Below are 20151 nucleotides of genomic sequence, written 5' to 3'. Positions count from 1 at the left end.
AAAGAAAAATGTGGAAAATTCCAAGGATGACTTGTTACAGGTTAAAAGTTCAGATGGCTGAAAATGTAAAAATCTATATTTGATCAGGTCAAAACTCTTACACTGAACACTGACTAACTGTTAGGAAATTGTCTTTATGTAACAGACCAGTGAAGATGAAGGGAATGAAGGACAATGAGATGTCCCTTACAGTAAATCAGCAAGTTTATAGTGGTGAATTTACACACATTTGTTTTGGAATGAAATTATACCTGAACACAGCTTTTCTTGCATACAATGTTATTCAAATAATGTATATCATGTACTCATCTAATATCCTATTAAATAATTAATTTATGTATGTTTAATAAATTAATGTATATTCATGTAGTAAGGAGAATTTCAATAAAAAACACTTTGGATTATGTCGTGTCTGAAAGGAAAAGAATGGGTGGCACCCGAGTTCCTCTTTCTGATTTAGTGTGTATTCAAGATGTCCACGTTGCAAGCAGCTCTGTGAAGAGGCAAAGTGAGGTGAACTACAATCACTTGAACAGGTGAGGCTGTCATTGTAAAATAATGTTATTAGTTTTAACTTTAAATATAGTTACATAGTTGACAACAACGGGGCAATATTTTTTTTTGATGAGTGTGAAAGATTGTCAAAGATTGTGTGTGAGATTATACGAGGGAGACTTCTCACTGTAGTATCACTGTTTCCGTTTCTGGGACAACAGCCAGTTTAAGACTAAAAACACCTTCTTTAAATAGTATGTAAATGTATGTATAAATGTAGGACACATAATAGGAGGATGTTTATACCGTCAAATGTGCTAAGATTATTGAGTAATGCTGCTGTTACTCATACAACGATTGACAAAATGGCGCAATAATTTAAATGTCTGTAGTCCAATCCTTTAGCAGTATTATTCAGCTCAAATGATTTGCTTTTTAGCCAACAAAGTCGAGGATCTTGAATATAACAAAGTAAAAGACATATCAGGTTGTGGAGAAGAGAACACGAGCGCAGAGTGAAAAGGGATATGAGAACATCTTAAAAGAGGAACGCAGTTATCCTTGTATAAGGTTCAAATTTCTCCATTCTTCCACAAATGGGGATTATTGGGATCTGTGATATGAGACTATTACAGGAACCTGGTGGAATTGGAGTTTTGGGTTGGGTCCTATTTTGTACCACGTGTACATACAGTATATTACTCCAGACAACGACGTGCGATAACTCAAAGTACATATTTAATATACAGGAGACATAAAGGTAAGATGTCTTGCAGGAAGGCGGGCTTCACACACACTGAAATGTGCTTCTAATCTCTATCTGCAAATGGACCAATCACAAGCAAGCAATTGTTCAGCATCAAATAGGGTTTTTGGTTTGTGTTAAAATAATGATGTAACGGAACAACATTCACCTTTGGTTTCACACGGGACACAAAGAGGAGTCCCCTAGGTGAAAGTCCTGTGTTTGTCTATGAGCGGGCCACCACACCTTCCACACACTTTTTATGTACTTTCTCGTTCTTTATATTCATTGTTATACCACGTTAATTTGAATAATGGCCGCTTGATATACTACGTCACTTGTTTCCTTGTGACAGGACTGTAGGGTGAAGCCTGGTGGGTGCTGGGCAGAATTGAGCGTCGAGCGTTAGATTGATGAATTCAGTCTCCGGTGTGCCATGCTTTGATAATGCGGATATCAACCTGTGAATCACAGCATTGGCTTTCGTGCTGTGTAGCTTGTCAAACTTGAAAAACCTCATTCTTCCTCATGTTCTCATTGTTCCATGTGAGCTGATCAGTGGTGGCAGAAATAAAATTGTCACAGGCTCTCTGTTTGCACCATTCTATGTGACCTGCATAACTTTGGGACAATATCTATCTACTGTTTCTATGCTGCTGTAATCCTGTAAATTTCCCCGTTGAGGGACAAATAAAGGATTATCTTATTTTATGCAGTGAGGTAGGGATGATTATTTTCTCACTCTCGAATATGGTGTCATTTATCTGTGAAAGTTAATTTTGATGGTTCCAGTGTACTGGTTTGATCCTAGGGCACATTCTCCGGCATTGTCTTTCTCGGTAGCATTTCCCTTTCCGTCTCTGCTATGGTGTATAGTGAAATTCACTGTTAATGCCCACTTCTTTTATTTCTTCTTCTTTTATTTATTTATTGTTTTTCTTGTGAATTTCCACCTGTAGCAGGTTGGAAATTATTTCTGAAGAAATCTAGTTGTAGACCCTGCCAGATCCCCAGTCTTTGCAAAATCTTTGACCTTAATCTTTGTTATTTATGACACGTTGTCTTTAGATATGAAAGGGTGTCAGCCTTACAAAGTCTTCTAGTATATGCTAGGCATTAGTGTCACTGACCAGGTAAGCTGCTATGTACTCTATATACCTGTGTCCATTCCTTCTCTGAGGCTGTTGTTCTGGCATATTTGACTTCACTGTCTGTTGCTAAGATGTGTTTACTTGTAGCCTAAGCTCTTTGCTTGGGTCAAAATATGTTAGGACTAGACCTGGCTCCTGTGATAAGCTCTTTATATTTCTGCTTTGTCACAAATACATTTCTTTGTATTGTTGAGTATTAGAACCTATATAAATAAGTACATAAAGTAGGTTTCAAATTTTGTTGCACAACGACCGACTAGTTCAGTGACAAACCCGTTCAGCGACAGACTCGTTAAGTGACGCACTGTTGAGTGAGTTATTAATAGCGATGAGTCTATTAAACAGCAGAGAGAGACAGCAGGGCTAAAGGCATATTTTCACATCTAACTGTGAATAAAGGGATTATTTAGACCAAACCAGAATTGGTGTTGTGGAAAAGTGGAAAGACAAGGCCAACAAAGATGGATGTTCATTTTATGTGTTACAATCGCCGAGGTAAAATTGCTGTATTTTTCCAATGGAATCTGGCGGCTTTAAGGAGAGCTTATTAACTGTATGTTTTGTACATTTATAAATTATAATAATTGTGAAATCTGTTTATTTTATTTTATAGGCCTACATGTTTTGAATCTGTGTTCAATATTTGTACAATTTGAATTTAATACTCCAGGCAATGTGCTATAGCTCAAATAATTTATTTAATATACCAGTGACACACAGGTTGACTGTCTTGCAAGATGGGAAAACCACACACACACACACACACACACACACACACACACACACACACACACACACACACACACACACACACACACACACACACACACACACACACACACACACACACACACACACACACACACACACACACACACACACACACACACACACACACACACACACACTCTATCTGCATATCGACCAATTACAATTTGGCATTGTTAATCATCCAAAAAGGATATTTGTTATTATTTCATAGTCCTAACATTGCTGATAAACAAGTCTTGCCAACATATTCTCTGTGAATATTACAACATGTACAGTATGAACTGCAATTTAAACCTAAGGATTGTGGTAGCAGCTCTGTATTAGGATCGGTCTGCTGAGAAAGTAAGAAACGTGGTTTGAAAATGCAAGTGACCCAACATGACTAGTGATATAAATCCTGCTCTCTTTCCTCAGATTCCTGCACCCGTTCAGTTGATGAGCGAGAGGACTTCTTCACAGACATTTGCCACATAATATATCCAACAAAGAAACCGATGAAAGTAACTCAAAGGATTGTTTCTCTGATCTGAAACCAGAAAAAAATGGGTAGTCTAATTTATCAGCTGCTGTCAGTAACAGTCGTCCTTTGTGCTGTTCAACTCATCAGTGGGTACAGCTTCAAGAACTGCATCGAAGACGCATACTCAAATCGACAAAGTTTCAACTGCATCCATCGCAAGGAAAATGAAATGCGGGCTTTTATCAAAGACCTGCCGCAAACTGCTATCAATCTCACCATCACCAATAATCCCATACGGATCATTCCCAACGAGAGCTTTGTTCCTCTACCAAACCTCCAATACCTCAGAATTGATCACAATGAGTTGAATATCATCTATGAAAATGCTTTCAAAGACTTGCATGGACTTAAGTCTCTCAATTTGTCCTTTAACAACATATCAGAGCTCAACCCTGCCGTTTTTAAGGACCTGCACAACCTCACCTTTCTCTCGCTGACCAACAATACATTAAAGGAGCTCCCCAAGGGCATTTTCTCCACTCTTCTCCATCTAACCACTTTAATCATGAGACAAAACTTTCTGACAGATTTTTCAAGGATTGCCGAGTCTGTGTCACATCTAACAAATCTGACGACACTAGATCTTTGTTTTAACAACTTGACCAATCTAAACCATTCAATTGTGTCACTACCCAAATCCCTCACTACATTGTATATATGTAGAAATAATCTGCTTACATTAGGATGTAGGCCCTCGTTTCTCGGGTTCATCCAGTTGCTGGATTTGTCATACAATCGTTATCTCGGTACATCGGCTTTTCAGGGACTCGATCTGAAGCATATAAACTATCTGCGTTTGCGTTCAACAAATGTCACGGTAGTGGAGTTTTTAAACATCAGCAATGTCAATGCAAGTCACGTTGATTTCTCTGGCACAGGTCTAAACAATGATGACCTGCTCATGGAGCTCTGCAGATATTTAAAGAGAAGCATGAGAAACATTACAAAATTAGGCCTGGGTAGTAATGGGATTAAGAATCTAACAAATAACACACTGTACTATTGTCCTAAGATCATAGGGACTTTGGATCTATCCCGCAACAACCTGAAAACCACAAGTTGTCTGAAGTTCCTCGATAAACAGACACTTATAAAGAGTATCAATGTAGAGCATAACCATCTCACCTCAATCCAATCCTGTAAAACACAAAATATGACTGATTTAAAAAATCTGGAGGAGCTGAGCTATCGTTACAACCGCATCCTCTCAGTCGGCCCTAATGCTTTCTATCATACACCAAATGTCAAGACGCTAAAGCTCAACATAAACACCATTGCTTTCCTTCATCGTACCGCTCTCAAAGGGCTAAAAAAGCTTGAGACACTGCGTTTGGACAATAACCTCTTAACTGATTTGTTCAATTCCACCTTTAAAGATAATTCCAACCTAAAAATCCTGAACCTCCGCAACAATCGCATTTCTGTCATTTTTAACGGGACCTTTCGCAGTCTCGGGAATTTGACTACGCTGGACCTAGGAGGTAATAAGATCACCTATTTTCAGCCATCTGGCCTTGATGGACTAAAAAGTCTGTCCAAATTCTATCTAGATGGGAACAACCTCAAACAGATTGACAGTTCCCTCTATCATGTGTTTCAAGACACGTTAACAGTGCTGGATTTGCAAAATAACCAGATTCACTTCCTCAATAAAGAGATAATGTCACCCTTTGTGAATCTCAGCAAACTCAGTGATCTGAAACTGGACAGGCAGCAGCCGCATGGCCTCACTGTTTTACCCCACAATTTTTTCCGTGGCCTTCACTCACTGAAATCTCTGTATCTCACCAACAATAACATCAATTATCTTCCCCCTGACGCCTTTGACGATCTCACAGGCTTACACTTCCTCACATTAGATAACTGCTGTGTCGGGGTGACGCTACTACAAACAGGAGTCTTTAAAAATCTGAGAAATCTGACCAAATTGATTTTAGAAAATATGGGCATTCAGAACTTCTCAAAGGAGGTTTTTGAGAATCTCACACAGTTACGTACTCTGCAGCTCAACCGTAACGTTATGCAGAGCATTCATGTTGATGCACTAGAAAGTTTACCAAAGCTTCACTACCTTGACATACGCAATACTCCTTTAAGATGCACCTGCAAGAACAGAGTACTACAAAACTGGACGGTGCAAAACCCACATGTCCAGGTGGTCTATCTCTACAGTCTGGTGTGCCCACACGATACAAAACTCAAGTTCTACAACTTTGACACCAAAGTTTGTTACATAGATCTGGGAGAATACCTATTCTCAAGCACACTAGTTGTGATCTTTCTGTTCACAATAACTCCGTTACTTTATGTCAAACTCTACTGGAAAATGAAGTACGGCTTCTATGTGTTCCGTTCCTGGTTTAGTGAGCAGTGGCGCATACTCAGAGAAAAGGAGGAAAATTGCAAATATGATGCATTTATTTCCTACAATTCCTCCGATGAACAGTGGGTCATGGAGCAGTTAATGCCCAACCTTGAGGGGAATGGGTCGTCTTTTAAACTTTGCCTACATCACAGGGACTTTGAGCTGGGCCGCGACATTGTGGACAACATCGTCTCTGCTGTATACAGCAGCCGCAAAACTATTTGTGTGGTGAGCAGGAACTTCCTAAGAAGTGAGTGGTGTTCTCTGGAAATCCAACTGGCCAGCTACCGACTCTTTGATGAGCATCGGGACGTTCTACTGCTCGTGTTTCTGGAGGAAATCTCTGAGAGGCAGGTGTCGTCCTATCACCGCATGAGGAAAGTCATGTTAAAAAAGACTTATCTGCAGTGGCCTGGCTCAGACTGCACTAACCCAGCAGAGGCCCAAGAGCTGTTTTGGAATAAGCTACGTAGGGCAATGAGAAGCGGGAGCAGACTGGAGACTGAAGAAAATGACATTGACGGTTGTAAAGAAAAAGAAACTGGAAATGTAGAGACTCACACATCAGATGAAAACTATTACTTGCTACCTTGAAAAGATTTGCCAATTACATTTTTGGTTGTCAAGAGGAACCTCTCATTATGTTAAATGAATAATCATATTTTCTGCTTCTGGAAGAAGGTAATTTAATGTAGTGAAAATGTGTTGCATTGTAGGAAAAATAATTTATACAAACATGAATCAGAAATGTCATTTTAATATCTTGTGCTTGTTTAATTATACATTTAGCATGGTTTGATTTTGCATGTCTTATATATTATTGCACAAATTTACAATGGTACAAATAACTTCCCATCATAACACCTGTTTTAAAGAAGATATGTGTAATGTTCTGCATATTAAAAAAATGTTCCAAGATGCAAACAATACATAATCATTGGTTTCTAAATCTCAGCTGCACATAGGACCAAAGAAAAATAGCTTACTCTTAAGATGTCAGCTATTACTATTACATTTAATAATGTGTTTTTAGTAAAATATATGCACACAATATTTAATTTCGCTGACTGTGAACAAAAAAAAATATTGATGTTGATATTAGCCAAAGAAACATTCACAAGCACGTCTCTATGCAGAGCTTCACCACACATTAGTACAGCCTCATAGGAGGGAAGGACCAGTGTTCAGGGCTCGGGAAAGAAGAAAGGGGAGCTGCCGGGTCTCTTTCAAGGGTGTGAGATGGTGGGTAATGTATCATGTCAGCGTGGTGGGACCTGAGGGGAGGGCAAGTTGAAGGATGACTGAATTGGCTCAAAGGTTGGAAGCTCTGCAGAGGATTGTGAATGTGAGCAGAGAAGGAGGGTGCAAAAGAGTATGTGTCAGTTTCAAATGGGTCTTTCTCCCGGGGAAAGTGCATTGGATCTGCTGAACATCTATCTGGCAGCTGTGTTTGATAAGGAAAGAAAGGCTGGAAGTTGCCGCTACTGTATTGAGACCCACTGCTCCTCTCTGGAACTGCTCTTTTGTGGTTAATAAAGCTGTTTTCAAAGGAATCAAACATAACAGCCTTGTTGTTCTTTGGCTTGCTGAAACTGTCTTCCCAGTGTTGAGATACTGAGGCGTTTTCTCCCCAGCATATGGTGGGAGAGAACAAATGATATCTGGTTGTACCTCCAGAGGGCTCAAAGTCCATGCAGAACTGAGGAGGGTAAGTAGGTCTGAGGAGATCATCCAAAAGGCTGACAGAGGTTTCCACAGGGCTTGTCAACCATTCAGCAGTCTTAACATGAAAACCAGAAAACATTTTATTTCCAGAGTTATGGCTTCTACATTATCTATGGTTTAGTAAAGAAAGGATAAAAGCTGGACCATATGTGAAATGAACTAAACTAAGAAAGTAACAGGGTCAATTTAAGATCTTACCTGCTCCAGGTGTTGGTGTGGTTGTGGCCTGGACTTCCAGTTAAAAGGTCTACTGCCAACCATTTTGAAAGATGTGGTTTTCTGGGTGTCAAAACATGGCTGACTCGCAGCATCCGCTTGAAATGCTGTTGCACCTAAAAAGGAGGAGACGCAAATTAAAAACTGTCCACAAACTATAATGTTTACAGCGCTTGCTAATTCATTTTTAAAACAAGAAATTGACATTGACAATGTGACTTAAGATTGATGTGAATACAGGCTGTTGGTGTATTCAAGGATAGGTTCATAGTTCATAATAATAAACTCTGTCTTAAAACAATAGTCAGGGTGCTCATAAGAACATTGAAACAGGTTTTCCCTATCCTTCAAGTTTATACCATCTATAATGAGCTCTCATCTTAATGTGCTTTCAATGAAGGTGATAGGGGACCAAATCCACAGTCCTTGTTCTGAGTTTGACAAAACAAGTATGAATATTCCATAGTGAATATATATTTTCCCTCGCTTTGTTTCTAGTCCTCCACTGAGCTGAACAAGAAACAGTGTCCATGGACACATGAAAAGGGAATTTAGTACTAAAAAGACAGAAACTGTAAAAGATTCAGAGCATGCAGGACGTGCAATAGACTCCTGCTAACGCAAATAATTAACAGTTGGCGTTGATACATTTGTGATATTGGGCTTATAACTAAAATTGACTTGACATGCAAAGAAACATAGTAATGCTTCAACAAAGGCAAAGAGGAAAAAGGGGCGAAAGCTAGTGAACACAGATGGAAACAATGAATGGTTTAAATTCTGCTTTGCAAATGTTTTATACAGAAATAAATGCATTTGTCAGGCCTCAAGGATACAAGCAATGTGATTTGGTAAATAACACTATATGTAAACATAACTTTTGTTTACAGGAAAACGCCACAGGGCAGCTTTAAGATAACTATCACTGTATAATAAAGACTATTATTATTGTTGAGATAAGGTTGTTATTGATACCAACACTAAAGAAGTCAAAAACAAAAATGTTTAAACATGTGAATCAATAACATCGGTAAAATGTGTTATTATTATTATTACTTATTCTCGATGAGAACATAACCACCATATCATAGTATTTCAGTGCCTACCTTGAGGTAAGAGCTCTTCCATCATAGTTGGCACCTGATTCTGAACTTTCTCTGTTGGATCAACACCAAAGCTGAGGCCTCGCTGCATCTCAAGGAGGTTCTCCTGAAGCCGGGGTCCATGCCTCTCCCGTAGAGCTTTCAACAGCACCTCCCTGCTCTCTGCCACCAGGTTTCTTCTCTTCAGAAGTGGGAACAGCAGGCAGTCACACAAACTTGCTGCCACTGCACTAACAGACTTGGATGCACAGCGGGCATCTTGTCTTCTGTGCTCTGTGTCAAAGCTGTCAGCAGTGTGTGAGCTGGAGAGCTGAACTGGGCTTGGGCTCAGAATATGAGCTTGTGTTTGGTGGACTGGAGACTCCTGGTTCTTTGGGGTGTGCTCCACAGGAGAAATCGTGTGTACCTTTGCCTTCCTGTTTAATGTCTTCACATTTTCTTTGACAACAGTGGGAGTCAGCAGTGACTCTCTACCCTTTTCAGACATGAGGGGGTTTGTCTTCCTGCTCTTGGTTATCACTACATCGAAGGAGCTCTGTTTAGATGAGGAGATGCTTTTAAAACTTTCAGATGAATGATCAAGCTGTTGCTGCGGTCTCTGCCCCGATGTAATATCTAGTCCCTGACTGAATTTCTCCTCTTTCTTTCGGCAATCATCGTGGGCAGATTTCTTTTCAAATGGCAGAACCTCATTAGTACCAGCACCCAATAAATCATTGGTGAAGAACGGAGAAGGCATGTGAGATGTTGAAGATGGATGTGAAGTAGAATTGTTATTTTCTTGTCCTTGCTGTTCACTTTTCCCCAGTTTCCTCTGCTCACTTAACAAGCGTTCTATGTCGATAGACTTCACCTCGTGGTTGAACAGGCCATGGTGTCCTATCAGGCGACTGTCCGTTATTATACTGGGCTCTTGTGAAGCAGAAATGACGTTTGGAAATGGTGCATTTCTCCTTGAAGCACAAGGACAGCTACTATGACAGCAGTTCTGAAAATACGCCATGTCTTTACTCCTTTGGGGACGGCAGTGATGATGGTTATGTGCTTTGGACTTTGAGGCTTCTTTCCCACCAGCTCTCATGTGACTCCTCTCCTTGCGGCTCCTCAGTCGTTTCATTTTGTTCTGCCCATCTGTTTTACTATAAAGGTTTAAACACTTGCAGTCCGTAGTTAATCTGTTCCTTGAGCAAAGTCTTTTATCTGTTGTTTGTGACTGCTTGTTGAAAACATTTAAGATCTTTTCTTTGTCTGATACAGCCCTGGCACACTCGTGGCTCATGCTGCACCAGATTCTGCAAGAAGAAACCTGCAATTAGAAAAGTTTAGGTCTGCAGGAAACAGAGAACAAAAACAGCTAGGCAACTTATAAGGGCTGAATCCAAATGTTGAGCCTTGTTTGGACTGTGACATGTTGGATCATAGATACTGAAAGTCAAATGCAGAATTCACATCTCCACAAAATATTTAAATTGGCTCACAAAACTTTAAACACATAACCATGGAAGGTCTGTAACCAAGAAGCAATTATTTCCATCATATAATCCATGTGTACCATATAAAATGGCCTTAACTAAATTAATATTCATACTGTCACAAAAACAACAGATATTCAAAAAAAGAAACATTGTTCATTTTCACCAAAGGCCAATAAAACATGTCTTCTCACTCACAACAAGCCAGTCACTGTATCCTATCTGTTAACTATGCTAAGCTAGTGATGTGGTTAGCAGACAGGTGATGATGACGTCACTCACCAGGTGCACTTTTACCTGAGGCTCACGTGTATGACTTCAAGGTATTTAAGCTTTAGCTGATAAGAAACACATACTAACCTTAACTTTGGGCACGTGTCATACGAGACAAACAGTGAAACATTTTTAAACAAACCTAAAATGGTGAATGAACAGCACTGCTTACCGTCAGTGCGTTTTCTGCCCCCACATGTAAATCTGTCGTTGCTCAGCAACATGTCGTAGTGGATGCGCGTTCTTTGCGCAGCAACAACTCCCGCGAACACTCCCGAGCTGGACGAGTCCACTTTCACAGACGAGTAGGTAGAACTGTCTCATCTTCTATATTTATCTTCGATTGAACAATGTTTTGTTTGTCATTTTTTTAATAAGGTGTGTTCTTTCATTCAACGTACTGCATATATTGCTAATAAAATATGGAACAATTTTAAAATACACGTAAAAATATTTGTTGTTGCCCACGGACAATAATGGTACAGTCGACTATAGTGAAAATGTACTTCCTGAAACTGAATTGGGAGATGACGATTTTTTGATTTCATGGTAACCAATGTTCATTAATATCTGTAAATGTAGCTGCTCTATAAAGCTCGTTCCTTTCCCTTTCGCATAATACAAAATAATTTGACGTTAATAACAATCTGCGTTGCTTGTGTGAGCGGTATCTCTGTTAGATCAGCTCCATCTAGGTTGTGTTTCAGCAGGCAGGCTAGCTGCTGGAGCTAATTCTACCAAACCTTGGCTTTAGCTCGCAGTTCTAGCTGTAGTCTGTGGATTATCGGCTTGTTTGCGTTGTTAAATAGCATCAACAACCCTACGTGATTGCTTTCCCCACACAGATAGAGCCAAGTCATGAGTGCAGAAGACCCAAACCCAGCCGCCACACCCACTCCCTGTGAAGACACCCAGGGAGATGGACGATGGATGTCTCTGGTGTGTTAAATACTATTACTATGACTTGTTCTATTACTTCCCTCTGTGTTTTACATAGCTACAGCATAACAGCCATGAAGTTGCAAGTTTATCCCAGTCTGCATTGTTGCTAATGTGTGAATAAAACAAAACGGATAAATTATTCATTGGTAGACAGTTGGTGAGAACAGTATTGTAATTGTAAATAAGCAGTTTTTTTTTAGTTTTTCATTAGATTGGCATGGCACTGATATGAGATCCACTGATAAATTTGTCAAGCTAATTATACTTAAATCACAGCATATACAAGAGGCAATTTTGTGTGTCTGAATTTCTCATGCGGGAGTTGATTGCTATAACTGTATATTTGTCTTTTTCCTTTTTCTCTTTGTAGCACAACCGCTTCGTGTCCGACAGCAAAGACAAAGAACCTGATGTCTTGTTTGTTGGAGACTCTCTTGTACAGCTCATGCACCAGTTTGGGGTAAAACATAAATCACACATGAACTGTATCTGGTTCTGTATACAGAGTTTAATAGTGTGTCTTGTTCTCATCATCATCATCATCAATGTACGCTTTCAAATAGTGTGAACTTCGGTTTTAACACGTGGACTCTTTGTTGTGGTTTGTCTGCAGATATGGCGGCAGCTGTTCTCCCCTCTCCATGCCCTCAATTTTGGGATCGGTGGTGATGCAACACAACATGTGCTGTGGAGACTGAGCAACGGCGAGCTGGATAACATCAGCCCAAAGGTGCATATCCTTGCCAAATAAAGAGAACATGATTGGGCTTGTTTATCCGTACAATAGACTCATTGTGCTTATATGTGTGATAAAATCCAAATTCCAAGTGAAATGACCCTAAAATATCAATGACATGTCCTCAGTCATGCAATCCCTTTCTTTTTGTTTTTATAGGTTGTGGTGCTGTGGGTAGGAACTAACAATCATGGTCAGACTGCTGAACAGATCTGTGAAGGCATCATGGCTATTGTCCAAGTCATCAAGAACAAGCTCCCACACGCCCGGACACTTGTGCTTGTAGGTCTTTTGGGGGATTCATTCCTTAAAGGAAGTGTTATCTACTCACCTGCGTGTGCGTTAAGAAATGACAAATGACGTTCATACAACCATTAGAGTGCACAGAGATGCCATCCCTATTAGTTCCATCTCAGCTTTGTGAGATTAGGTAAACAATAGACAAATGGACTGTGTGTCAACTGTTTGGAGATATGCAACATTTTACATTGTATTTAAAAAGCTGAAAGGGAGCTACCTGGGAACTTTCTGTATCTTTGGTGGGGCTACAAACGTCATAGGCGATTCAACTGTCCTGGGTGGGAAAGTAATGTCTGATTTAGTCTAATTGTAATTTTATATTTACATTGATGTATGAATTACTTATAATATTACTAAAAATGCTAATAGTTGCTCTTTCTTTTAAATAATAACACCCATACATCTGTTTTCCAGGGTATATTGCCCAGAGGTAAATCGCCAAATCCTCTGCGGGAGCGAAATGCCAAGGTGAACATGCTGGTCCAGGAGGCTGTATCGTCACTCCCCCACGCCTCTTTCTTCAACGTGGACCCAGGCTTCGTCCATTCCAATGGTAGCATCTCCCATCAGGACATGTACGATTACCTTCACCTGACCCCTCAGGGCTACCAGGTTGTGTGCGAACCCCTGCACGCCCATCTCAAGTCCATGCTAGAAAAGCCTGCAGAGAACTGAGCAACAAGGGCTCAAAATCACACTACCACAGTGGTCCTCATCCCTGTCCACAGAGAACATCACAATCAGCCTATAAACACCTTGTATGATGGATCAAATCAATCACTTGGGGCTAAGAGCTGCAAAAAGTATTTGTGTTAGTCCTCTTCATGGCCAGGGTTGATGACCACTGTTACAGATAATGGGACCATAAAGCTTATTTTTGTGTTTATGATGCAGTCAGAAATTAAATTAAATGTGCTGTGCTATTTAGAGACAAAGTCTTGCCTCAATTCCCGGTTATCATCTGTTCCACTAGCTTTGGGTTTTCAAAGTGTTTTTCCAATGAAGGGTTATTCCAGTCTTCTGCTGATGAATATGAGAAGGGGAACTCCCTGGCTGTCACCCTTTGGGCTCAGACGCAGACAGTGAAATGTCAACTGAAGGGATGACACTGGATGTGAACAGTTATACAGCTTCCGTAGGTCAAAATTCAAGTTGCTGCTCATGATTAAAAACTGTATTTATATCTCATTTGACTATAAAAGCCCAATTTACCTCAAAATATAGACATATATCTGCTTTTCAAGAGAAAAAACTTCCATGACAAAGAACATTGTCTGCCTGAGGTTACTGGAACAGGAACTAGTTGGAAAAGGTTGTGAGGCTTTGACTCTTTAGGTGCCAGGATATGTCTGGCAAAAAAATATGAGATACAAGAACTGCCCTTACCAGGAAATTGCTGTCATTCGTCATTTTGGTTTCACTAAGTTACATTTATTTGAAAATAGCTTTATTTACTCTTGTGATGTCTGGTGTTTTTTGTATATGTTAAATTGTATGACCAAATGTTTTTGATTGACCATTGCTGTTTACTTGCCTTTTATCATGTCACATGTCTCATTATTGTCCTTGTACCTTTTGCTTCACGTATAATAACAGCAACAGATTTTGACGCGAGAGGCTTTGTTGCAAACATAGATGTATTTGAGTAGCTTGTGAAGTTGTATAGATATATCTAACGTTGCTTGTGCTTCAAGTTTAATCTCATCTGCAACGTAATGGCCAATCAGACCATTTCAAAAGGCTTGACTTCACACTAAAATGCTTCTGAGCCTCTTATAGAAGGAATGTGCTACAAACTTGAATTATGCTTCGGGATGGCTGATTGTGTAAGAGATGGAAGAATGCATTAAATATGAAAAAAGTGTTTTTAGTGTCCCTTGATTGATTAATCATACTTTTGCTGATACTTAGAAAGATAAATTGATGCATTTTCACTGATGCGGTGCTACATTTTTATGCCTCAAGACTGAACCCAGAGGTTCATTATGAGTGCAAACACATAGATTACGTTTATAAGTGATGTATTTATTTTGGTTGACTGCTCCCGGTCAAGTCGCAGACATGCTTTCTGAAACTTTAGGAGGGTGAACAAGTCTCGCTCTGCCCATAACCTGAATCCAACAGTCATTACACATAATACAATACCTTATACTTACAATTCTGGCAGTCGTCTAGGAAGCATGATCCTAAATGTGATAACTGACGATTTGGACACATAATTTTGATTGATTTTTGGCCAATCTGTATAGCATGAAAAACTTTGGCCAGGAATTTATAATTCACAATACGTGCTGCACACCAACCAAGCAAGAGGAGCTTAAATAAAATGTTGAAATCTCAGTTTCCTCACGTTGAGTGTAACAGATGCATACTGAAGACAAAATTCAATCTCAGCTGTGTCTCAATGTGAAAAGGTAGGAACACACCTAAATACTCAAAGTAAGATCCCATAAAACAAGACCCTGTAGGAAAAGTCTCACTTAAGACTTAAAACATGGGCACATCTGGCATCCAAATGTTCTTTCAGCGCAGGTCAGGTTCATGTGGGTCCTTCACTTTCTCACATCAATGTTCCATTACTTAAAACCACAATCACTTTGGCAGAGGTTTACATTTCCTATTATTCACAGTCACCCACTGTGAAAGGTGCTGGTTGGGCAGGCTTCATGCTTCATATACCTGGCAGTCGATGAATGTGACACGGCTATAATTTCAGACATCAACACCACCCTTTATAAAGAGCCACAACAACAACAAAAACCATTTCATTCCCTCACTGGGGCTGAAGTTAGTGCACATGCAAGACTTCTTTACCTGGACTCACTGTATTGGACTGGCTTAACTACAACATGGGATCAACGATGTTTTTGCTGATGGTTCTTGTACTGCTTGCATTCACCGATCACAGCCAAGGTATTGTATACTTTATCAGAATGAGACAATGTTCTGAGTTAGAAAAGTACAAAATCACATCTTGTGCGTTTGATTTGTTTTCTTCATTTTCTTAAAGGTGTTCCGGAGAAACATACAGAATCATTGGCTGTCAGCAAATTCACAGATGGTTTGTGAGATTAATGTTTAAAACACATTTTCCACAAGAGTGGTTCATTATTTATGTAATTCAATCAAATTATTATGATTAAGTTTGATATCAATTGTGTCATAGCCTCTGCTGTTGGAGAACCACTGACCACTGCATATCCAGTCAACATCCCAAGAAAGCGCATCAGAGTGTGTCACAGCGAAGGTATAACATGAACAAAAACACATCTATTATAGCATTACATATATTCAAAGGCTCTGATCAGATCCTATGATTATATGTATCGAGTATCAATGGAGTGCATTAATCCTAACCTTGTGTATTTGGGTCACCGTAGGAAAGGGAAGAGAGTTGGTGAATAAACGCTGTGTTTGTCAGCCATCTGGCAGGTGCACTGCCAAGCATGCAAAATGTAAGTTACATATATCATTTTGGAAATTCATAAATAAACAAAGTTTAAAGTGAGATCAGTCTTGCATTCAGTATGTTCCCCTGGCTTAAACTGAAAGGTGATTATAAATATAAATACTCTAAAAGGGACGTTTTTTAATGTTTTGGACGGTGAACAAACATTTTTTTTTTCCTCATCCTATTGTTTCGTCTGTGTGGATTTATTAAAACCAACAGGGAAAACATGTTGCCAGAAGAAAAAAAACGTAAGACAATGGATGAAAGAAGAGAAGAAGGGCAGTAAGACCAGGAAGTTTGGTCCCAGTGTGCCTATATGAACAACATTAGAAGAACCTCATAACACACATATTATTACACTGTATATGGTGATGTTAATCCGATGTATACTATCATACACATTTCTTTCTTTGTTGTTTTGTTTTTTATACAGGAAAATTGTTCATGACAATGTTTCCTTGACAAAAGTTTGCATGAATGTAACTTTCTGAATCAGCACATGGACACTATATCCTCCAAAATAAAAAGTGCCCACAAAATGATTCTGTTGATTATTTATTGATTAAGAAATAAATACCAAGAATTAAAGAATGATAACATTTACTTACAGTTTTAATATTATTACACATAACAAAAAAAGCTGCTGGTGTTAGAGTGAAGAATTGCAGTTTGTACCAAAAGAGTACGCAGTTATTTTAGAGGAATACACCTTTTAAACTATGCAAATGTATATAATTATTTTTAATAAACAACGACCATCACAATAACACTAATAGAAATATTTTTACTTAATAACAATACAAACATTTTAAATAAAACCCCCAAAAAGGCAAAACAATAAGATGGTATGTTTATGAAAATAAATTTGACAAAAGGAAATATATATCAAACAACAAACTGAAACTTGAATTGAAGTCTGTCATTCTTTTGAATTTTTATTTGTCTTTTCAGCACAAACCCACAAGAACTGATAAAGTGGCATCTGATCATTGATTAAACAGTAAAAAATTGTAAGACTGTAGTGGGACTAAGATGCCTTTCAGTCTGAATGTATTTCTCAGGGCAGAGAACTCAGTTGAACAGCACAGAGACAGTCAAAGCAAACATACCCAACATTATCAAACCACCTTTGGATGAAGAGCGGAGGGCGGAGGCGTGAGCTAAGAGAGACAAAGGGACATTAAACATTACAAATCATTCACATGTTACATTTTATACAACAAGAGATATCATAAATTATATAGCATCTATTCTAATAGTGTTTTATCAGTAGTAATCACTTGCAAAATTATTTAGATGAATGTAATCATCTTTGTTTTTCAAATATTCCCGATTTGTAACTTTTCTAAGAAAATTCAAATACACAAAAATGTTTTGAAGATAAACAAAATATTGTATTTTGTTTCATTAAAAAAGTACCACACCAAATCAAACCCCAAAAAATGGCTGCTATTGTCGTCGGTACTGTGAATATTGTGCTATTTATTCTATGTGCTGTGATTTACTATGAAGTGTTTTAATCAACCTGGGAAGCTGAAGGTAAATTTTCACATTTATGGACAACAAAGAGGATTGTCAGCTCATAAAACATCACCAAATTACTTATGAAGAAAGGCTCACTCACCAGTGACAGTAAAGGCTTTGGTCTGGTACTTTGTGATATTGGTCACAGGGTTCGTCGCCTTACATGTGTATTTTCCCTCATTCTCTTTCGTCGCAAGGAAAGTGATGACAGAGCCCGTCTTTAGAGCCGCTGATGTCTTATTGTTTAAGAACCAGTAGAAGTTGCAATCTGGCCGAGAATCAGCAGAGCATGTCAGGGACACGAAGTGGTCAAGTTTTGCTGAATCTGGAACGGAGATATTGACACTCAGAGGGCCATCTGCAAACACAGAGAGAGAGAGAGAGAGAGAGAGAGAGAGAGAGAGAGAGATAGAGTGATAGAGTAAATATCCATTATTTTGCTTAATTACACCAGTTTGTGTAATGCAAACGTAAATATGTTTTTGTATCATCCACGTAGTCCCATGATCAACAAGGTGCTCATGTGTGAGTTAATATCATTGTTAGATAGTGTCAGTTATTTAGGAGGTGATGTTAGTTTATCAAACCTGATCATTAATCAAATGATGATATAAAATGATGCATTGTTTTTTTCCTTTACACTACTGTCAGGGATTTACATACTAATATATTTTTCATGCAACATATGTTTGATTTAACTGACTGAATGAGACGAATAAAAAACATCGATATATTTTTTCCAACACTCACAGTTCACCAGGAGCATATATTTGGGGCTTCCATGTGGACCAGCCTGATTGGTAGCCACACACTGATATGTCCCGTCATTGTGCAAGGTCACCGGAGTGAAATGTAGCGTGTTGTTTACAACGTGGTAGGACATGTGAGGGTCTGCGACAGAGTGGGTCATGTTGAGGTGCATGTTGTCCTTCATCCAGTAGATCGTGTCATAGGGCCCAGTGACGTCACAGGTGAGAGTGAAGTTTTCAGAGTTTATTGGAACTGTGTTGTTTCTGATCACAGACTCTATTGCCTCTGTGGACAGAGAAAAACAGCAGAAATCCATCAGGATTTGATCGATCGTACAGTGACACGACATGCATTGCAGGAGGCAAACCCACTGATATTCTTACCAATGACTGTGAGCATCTTGGATTTTGTGATGGTCTTTCCCGTCACATTATTGAAGGCCATGCAGGTGTATTCTCCACTCATGTTTAGTGACAAAACGTCAGTTGTAAAGATGGAAGAATTGACCATGTTGGAGCTATTGAACCACCAGCTGAACTGACTGGGAGGCATCGACATAGCAGAACAGTGGAAGACCGCGTAATGACCTTTCTTAGCAAAAGCTGGCCCATCAATCATTGGTGTCTCTGGTCCAACTGCAACAGCAAATGAGGGGTCAGGCTCTCATTATGCACTACAGAATATGAAAATGTAATTTACAGTGAAATAAATCCTTTGGATGTTACTCACAGTTCACAAAAAGCATGTACGCAGGGCTGGTCATGTTCCAAAGAGCATTAATGGCCATACACTGGTAGTGTCCAGTATCATTTTGTTTGAGTGGGTTGAAAGTGACTGTCCTGTTATCCATGTAGAAAACAGTTGTGTTGTCTTCATGCAGTGGCTCACCATTTTTCATCCAGTAAACATGCTCAGCAGGTCCAGTCACATTGCATGTTAGCTTATAAAAATGACCTTCTATGGCGGGATTCATCTGTGGTTCAACTTGCACAATCTCTATAAATTCTGAAAACAAAGCAAAAAATGAGAAGAGTTAAATGATTCTCTCCTGTACCACCTTTCAGAAACATTTTTACAGAAACATAAAAATGGCAATCCAAGTCTCACCAATGACAGTGAGCATTGTGTATGCAGTGCTGTTTTTGCCGGTGATGTTGTTGAAGGCCATGCAAGTGTACATCCCTCTCATGTCTTCGGTAAGAGGAGGTGTGACATAATCGGACGTATTGGCCACTAGAGAATCATTGAAGAACCATTTGTAGGAGCTGAGAGGGTTTGATGACAACGTAGCAGCTGAAGGTAGCATTGTCTCCTGTCTTTGCGACATTTGGTCCCATGATAGTTGGCATCTGTGGTCCATCTAAACACATGGATTAACACCTTGATTGAAAACATTCAAACAACTGAGAACTGTGCATGAACGGAGAAGACCACCTTTTGATAACCTGGTACCGACAATCTCATGTTTTGTTCATTTCAGTCTGTATTTTGTGAGAAATTTACTAGTTGTGGCCATAATTTTGAAAACTACAGTATTAAACTATTTGGGGTGGAATACTAAGAGGTTACATTGTTTTATATTACTACTTTTTGTGTATCTGCAATAGAGAGG

General features: G+C 39.2%; 4 protein-coding genes across 10 annotated transcripts; 2 read left to right on the top strand and 2 right to left on the bottom strand.

The window, feature by feature from the left end:
• The first annotated feature begins 476 nt into the window (after nucleotides 1-476).
• Nucleotides 477-6680, top strand: tlr21 (toll-like receptor 21). The gene is made up of 2 exons (XM_054620985.1): nucleotides 477-536; nucleotides 3577-6680. The coding sequence occupies exon 2, from the start codon at nucleotides 3705-3707 to the stop codon at nucleotides 6639-6641; it is 2937 nt and encodes a 978-aa protein (XP_054476960.1). The 5' UTR covers nucleotides 477-536; nucleotides 3577-3704; the 3' UTR covers nucleotides 6642-6680.
• A 152-nt stretch (nucleotides 6681-6832) lies between these two features.
• si:dkey-250k15.4 (uncharacterized) lies at nucleotides 6833-11099 on the bottom strand. 5 transcript variants are annotated; one of them, XM_054620986.1, is made up of 4 exons: nucleotides 11009-11099; nucleotides 9095-10383; nucleotides 7971-8104; nucleotides 6833-7827 (listed from the first exon to the last, which is right to left on the bottom strand). In XM_054620986.1, the coding sequence occupies exons 2-4, from the start codon at nucleotides 10368-10370 to the stop codon at nucleotides 7198-7200; spliced, it is 2040 nt and encodes a 679-aa protein (XP_054476961.1). In that variant the 5' UTR covers nucleotides 10371-10383; nucleotides 11009-11099; the 3' UTR covers nucleotides 6833-7197. The 5 variants fall into 5 exon arrangements, with proteins under 5 accessions (XP_054476961.1, XP_054476962.1, XP_054476964.1 ...); XM_054620987.1 differs by having other exon boundaries at nucleotides 9095-10397; nucleotides 11009-11094; XM_054620989.1 differs by having other exon boundaries at nucleotides 10979-11056.
• Nucleotides 11052-13714, top strand: pafah1b3 (platelet-activating factor acetylhydrolase, isoform Ib, gamma subunit). 3 transcript variants are annotated; one of them, XM_054620992.1, is made up of 6 exons: nucleotides 11052-11141; nucleotides 11682-11775; nucleotides 12149-12238; nucleotides 12392-12508; nucleotides 12674-12796; nucleotides 13229-13714. In XM_054620992.1, the coding sequence occupies exons 2-6, from the start codon at nucleotides 11695-11697 to the stop codon at nucleotides 13487-13489; spliced, it is 672 nt and encodes a 223-aa protein (XP_054476967.1). In that variant the 5' UTR covers nucleotides 11052-11141; nucleotides 11682-11694; the 3' UTR covers nucleotides 13490-13714. The 3 variants fall into 3 exon arrangements, with proteins under 3 accessions (XP_054476967.1, XP_054476968.1, XP_054476966.1); XM_054620993.1 differs by having other exon boundaries at nucleotides 11080-11145; XM_054620991.1 differs by lacking the exon at nucleotides 11052-11141 and adding an exon at nucleotides 11330-11385.
• A 3100-nt stretch (nucleotides 13715-16814) lies between these two features.
• LOC129110204 (carcinoembryonic antigen-related cell adhesion molecule 20-like) lies at nucleotides 16815-18987 on the bottom strand. Its single transcript, XM_054622392.1, has 4 exons — nucleotides 18923-18987; nucleotides 18540-18824; nucleotides 17890-18147; nucleotides 16815-17425 (listed from the first exon to the last, which is right to left on the bottom strand). Exons 1-4 carry the CDS (start codon nucleotides 18981-18983, stop codon nucleotides 17337-17339), a joined length of 693 nt encoding a protein of 230 aa, XP_054478367.1. The 5' UTR covers nucleotides 18984-18987; the 3' UTR covers nucleotides 16815-17336.
• Between the last annotated feature and the right edge of the window lie 1164 nt (nucleotides 18988-20151).

The sequence above is a fragment of the Anoplopoma fimbria genome, chromosome 20 (genome assembly GCF_027596085.1).
Source record: "Anoplopoma fimbria isolate UVic2021 breed Golden Eagle Sablefish chromosome 20, Afim_UVic_2022, whole genome shotgun sequence".
NCBI classification, from domain to species: Eukaryota; Metazoa; Chordata; class Actinopteri; order Perciformes; family Anoplopomatidae; genus Anoplopoma; species Anoplopoma fimbria.
Note: the sequence above shows the minus strand (reverse complement) of the source record. Positions and strands in the feature narration are given on the sequence as shown.

Excerpts from the sequence above, each read along its gene's own strand:
- tlr21 (XM_054620985.1), top strand. The coding sequence starts at position 3,705 with ATGGGTAGTCTAATTTATCAGCTGCTGTCAGTAACAGTCGTCCTTTGT.
- si:dkey-250k15.4 (XM_054620986.1), bottom strand. The coding sequence starts at position 10,370 with ATGAGCCACGAGTGTGCCAGGGCTGTATCAGACAAAGAAAAGATCTTA. Across the intron at positions 8,105-9,094 it reads GGAAGAGCTCTTACCTCAAG|GTGCAACAGCATTTCAAGCG; the intron begins GTAGGCACTGAA and ends CCTCCTTTTTAG. Across the intron at positions 7,828-7,970 it reads CACACCAACACCTGGAGCAG|ACTGCTGAATGGTTGACAAG; the intron begins GTAAGATCTTAA and ends TTTCATGTTAAG.
- pafah1b3 (XM_054620992.1), top strand. The coding sequence starts at position 11,695 with ATGAGTGCAGAAGACCCAAACCCAGCCGCCACACCCACTCCCTGTGAA. Across the intron at positions 12,239-12,391 it reads AGCTCATGCACCAGTTTGGG|ATATGGCGGCAGCTGTTCTC; the intron begins GTAAAACATAAA and ends GTTTGTCTGCAG. Across the intron at positions 12,797-13,228 it reads ACGCCCGGACACTTGTGCTT|GGTATATTGCCCAGAGGTAA; the intron begins GTAGGTCTTTTG and ends TCTGTTTTCCAG.
- LOC129110204 (XM_054622392.1), bottom strand. The coding sequence starts at position 18,983 with ATGGCCTTCAATAATGTGACGGGAAAGACCATCACAAAATCCAAGATG. Across the intron at positions 18,825-18,922 it reads CAAGATGCTCACAGTCATTG|AGGCAATAGAGTCTGTGATC; the intron begins GTAAGAATATCA and ends CTCTGTCCACAG. Across the intron at positions 17,426-17,889 it reads CAAAGCCTTTACTGTCACTG|CTCACGCCTCCGCCCTCCGC; the intron begins GTGAGTGAGCCT and ends TGTCTCTCTTAG.